General features: G+C 50.4%; 1 protein-coding gene across 1 annotated transcript; it reads right to left on the minus strand.

Moving 5' to 3' along the window:
* Window positions 1–1,493: 1,493 nt before the first annotated feature.
* LOC123124439 (CASP-like protein 4C1) lies at window positions 1,494–2,556 on the minus strand. The gene is made up of 2 exons (XM_044545055.1): window positions 2,192–2,556; window positions 1,494–2,063 (listed from the first exon to the last, which is right to left on the minus strand). The coding sequence occupies exons 1-2, from the start codon at window positions 2,498–2,500 to the stop codon at window positions 1,824–1,826; spliced, it is 549 nt and encodes a 182-aa protein (XP_044400990.1). The 5' UTR covers window positions 2,501–2,556; the 3' UTR covers window positions 1,494–1,823.
* Between the last annotated feature and the right edge of the window lie 404 nt (window positions 2,557–2,960).

A 2,960-nucleotide genomic window follows, 5' to 3' on the forward strand; every position in this document is an offset into this window, starting at 1 on the left:
CACATTCTTCAAACCCTGGACCCACCCCTCAACAACTATGTAGTTGAGCCAACGTTGTGAGATGGTAGAAAAGTGTGTTGTGGTTTTATTTACCCAGTTCACGTTGGATCAAGTGCTAAAGATCTTTGACCTATAATTTCAAAATAAAAAAGATCTTTGACCTACAAGTAAATATTTGCGTTTGCTACTAGTCAGTCAACTAAAACTACTTTTGGTTCAACCAATTATGTACTCGTCTTCTATCATGTTCACCTAGGCCTATAGCAACGCGAGAGATTGGTGGGCTGCTACTAGTGCCATGCATGCAGGGCAGCAACAGGGTGGATGCGTAACTAGACCTGCGCGTACAATTTCACCTGTTTGATCGTGTGTCTTGCACCAAAATCTTGGCCGCATAAACCTTAAAGCAAGGGACACTTGCATCGGCCGTTTTCAGCCAACTAGACCAAGAGATGCAATCTAGCGAACACATGTGGCTCCGGTGATGGGTGTAAAGTGGGTTTGCACATGTTGTGCCGTAATTCTCCTTCACTTGTCCCGTTCTAATCTATACAACGGTGCTTCAAATCGAGATAAATTGTACACTAAAAAGATGCACATCTACGTTATCATTCCGTTCAGGTGATCGGTTTGTATTTTCATTGAGTGTAAATGTATAATATTGTATTCATGTTTGGAGCTTTTTATGATGAATTTTGGCAAATTCACTGCACACGGCTGATCATTTGAAATTTGCTTTAACCCCTAGGTCCATCTCACTGTTTCACATGATTTTCGTGTTATATGTTTTCTGTTTCAACGATTGTAGTCGAGTAGATTTGTATCTTCCTATCAGGCTGCACAAATGTACGCACACTCTTAATCTCCTTTACCTATTCCTTCTAATCTACACAATGGTTCTTTGATTCGAGATAAGTTGTACATAAAGAAGATGCATCGACGTTCTGATTCCATTCAGGCGATATGTTCATTCGATGAAGACAATCCGGGATGATCTGTTGATACCTGGCATGCCAAAGTCCCAACACAGCATCCCTGGCGGCTAGTGTTGGCGACCTCCAGATGTTAGATAGAAAATCAACATTGAAGCTCGTTGCGGAGGAGGAGGTAGTGCAACTCGGTCTCCCATCTATCCTTCATGGAAGATTGGAGTAAACCCTTCAATGGGGTCATTGATCCAGCTATTGCCAAAGCCATGACAGTCTGAGAAGGCGCCATTTTTGCACAACTATGAGGCTTCTCGCACATGGTGATGAAAATGGGTTCCTTAGAGGTTGTTAACATCTAGTCTTCGTGTTATAATTCTCAACCAACTGTGGCGTCTATCTTAGATGAAATAGAGGAAAAATCGGCAAGTTTTAGCTTTTTCTGTTAGGCATGTCCCAAGGATGGTAACAGTGTGGCGGAACTTTGTGCTAAGTAGGCATGTTCCTCGTTGGTTTTAGACTGCTGGCCACATGAACGTTCATCCTTTCTTATTACAGCTTCAGGGCTAATTGCAATCGAATGTTATTATTGCAATGAAGCTCCCCAAATTCTCGGCAAAAAACCCCAGATATAGCAAAACCAAAATGAAAAAACAAACTCGTCATGCACCGCCTATGTTTCAGTCGTAGTATATCCCGCAGAATCTTGCGTACACATCACACACATCCATCTAATATTGTCGAGCTAATAGCGTAGTGCATACTGTAATAATCACCCCACCGATCGATCAAAACCACCGAAAAATCGAAGTGCTCTGGCTAGCCGCACTCCGATCAGTTCATCGCACCAGTAGCTACTACGTACGGACGTATGCTCCATGGCCCCACGCACGCCGGTCAATACGGGGAGGAGGCCCCCGCCGGGAGCCGGGAACCGGTGGCGAGGAAGCGGACGAGCCGGAACCCCGTCGCGAGCGCCGCCAGCGCCAGGAACGCGAACGCCGCGAACCCGAGCCCCACGGCGATGTCGCTCTGCAGGCACGCCGTGCTGCTGATATTCCGCTCCTGGCCTCCGCCGCACAACGCCGCTTCCCGCGCCGCCGCCGCCGCGGCGGCTAGCGCCATGTACCCGAAACCCTGGAGCGCACGCACACACGATCAAATTAACAACTCAGGAATTAGTTAACTAACTCCATGTGTGTGGTCGATGGACCAGATGCAGCTTGCGTGTAATTACAGCAAGTAGGCGCTGGTTAATTGGTTACCTGGTCGTGGCCGAAGTCGAACCAGAGCTGCAAGGCCTCCGGGAGCAGCGTGGCGCCCTTGGCCACCTCCCACGCCGCCGCGGCGACCTCGAACACCGAGTACACCGCCAGGATCGCGTTCGCCGCCAGCAGGAACCTGAACGGCGCCAGCCGCAGCACGGCGCCGTCCGTCGCCGCGAACACCGCCGCCGCAAGGCTAAAGCACAGCGCCGCCACCCGCAGCACCAGTAGGAGCGTCCCCAGCCGCCTCGACTCCTTCCTCCGTCCCCCCGCCGCCGCCTGATCCCCGTTACGCCGCGGCGACGCCATCCGAACACCCTCAGCTCAGCTCATCCGACGGTGACTGGGCGTCCTGAACTGGGCACGTAGCCTCCTCCCGGCTTTATAGACGGCCTGGGATCACGGGAGAGGCGAGCCTTAGGCGCCGACGTGGCGGGCATGGGACCCACACGGCAGGCTCGGATAAGCCAAAGGTTGTCTAAAGCCGAGCTGCCATGGCCAGGTGTGGCGAGGTGTTAGGTGTGGACATGTGAGTGAATTAATGGCGCCATCAATGTGGACTGTTCGGAGCTTGTGATGCTATCTAATTTTCCACTTGAGCACCGCCACACGTACGAACGATCCAACAAATTCCCTCTGGTCCCATTTTCGGACACGGATTCTTCTTCACTTTCCATAGCAAAACGAGCTGGTTTGCCTGACGTTCATGCCGAAATCCCGTGAAATTTCTGGGCTGTAAAATTATGGAGATTGTTGATAAGCACTCTTA

The sequence above is a fragment of the Triticum aestivum genome, chromosome 5D (genome assembly GCF_018294505.1).
Source record: "Triticum aestivum cultivar Chinese Spring chromosome 5D, IWGSC CS RefSeq v2.1, whole genome shotgun sequence".
NCBI classification, from domain to species: Eukaryota; Viridiplantae; Streptophyta; class Magnoliopsida; order Poales; family Poaceae; genus Triticum; species Triticum aestivum.

What these genes read in the sequence shown, in the direction of transcription:
- LOC123124439 (XM_044545055.1), bottom strand. Translation starts at nt 2,500, where the DNA reads ATGGCGTCGCCGCGGCGTAACGGGGATCAGGCGGCGGCGGGGGGACGG. An exon ending in TCGACTTCGGCCACGACCAG is followed by an intron (nt 2,064 to 2,191) that starts GTAACCAATTAA and finishes CGTGCGCTCCAG; the next exon opens with GGTTTCGGGTACATGGCGCT.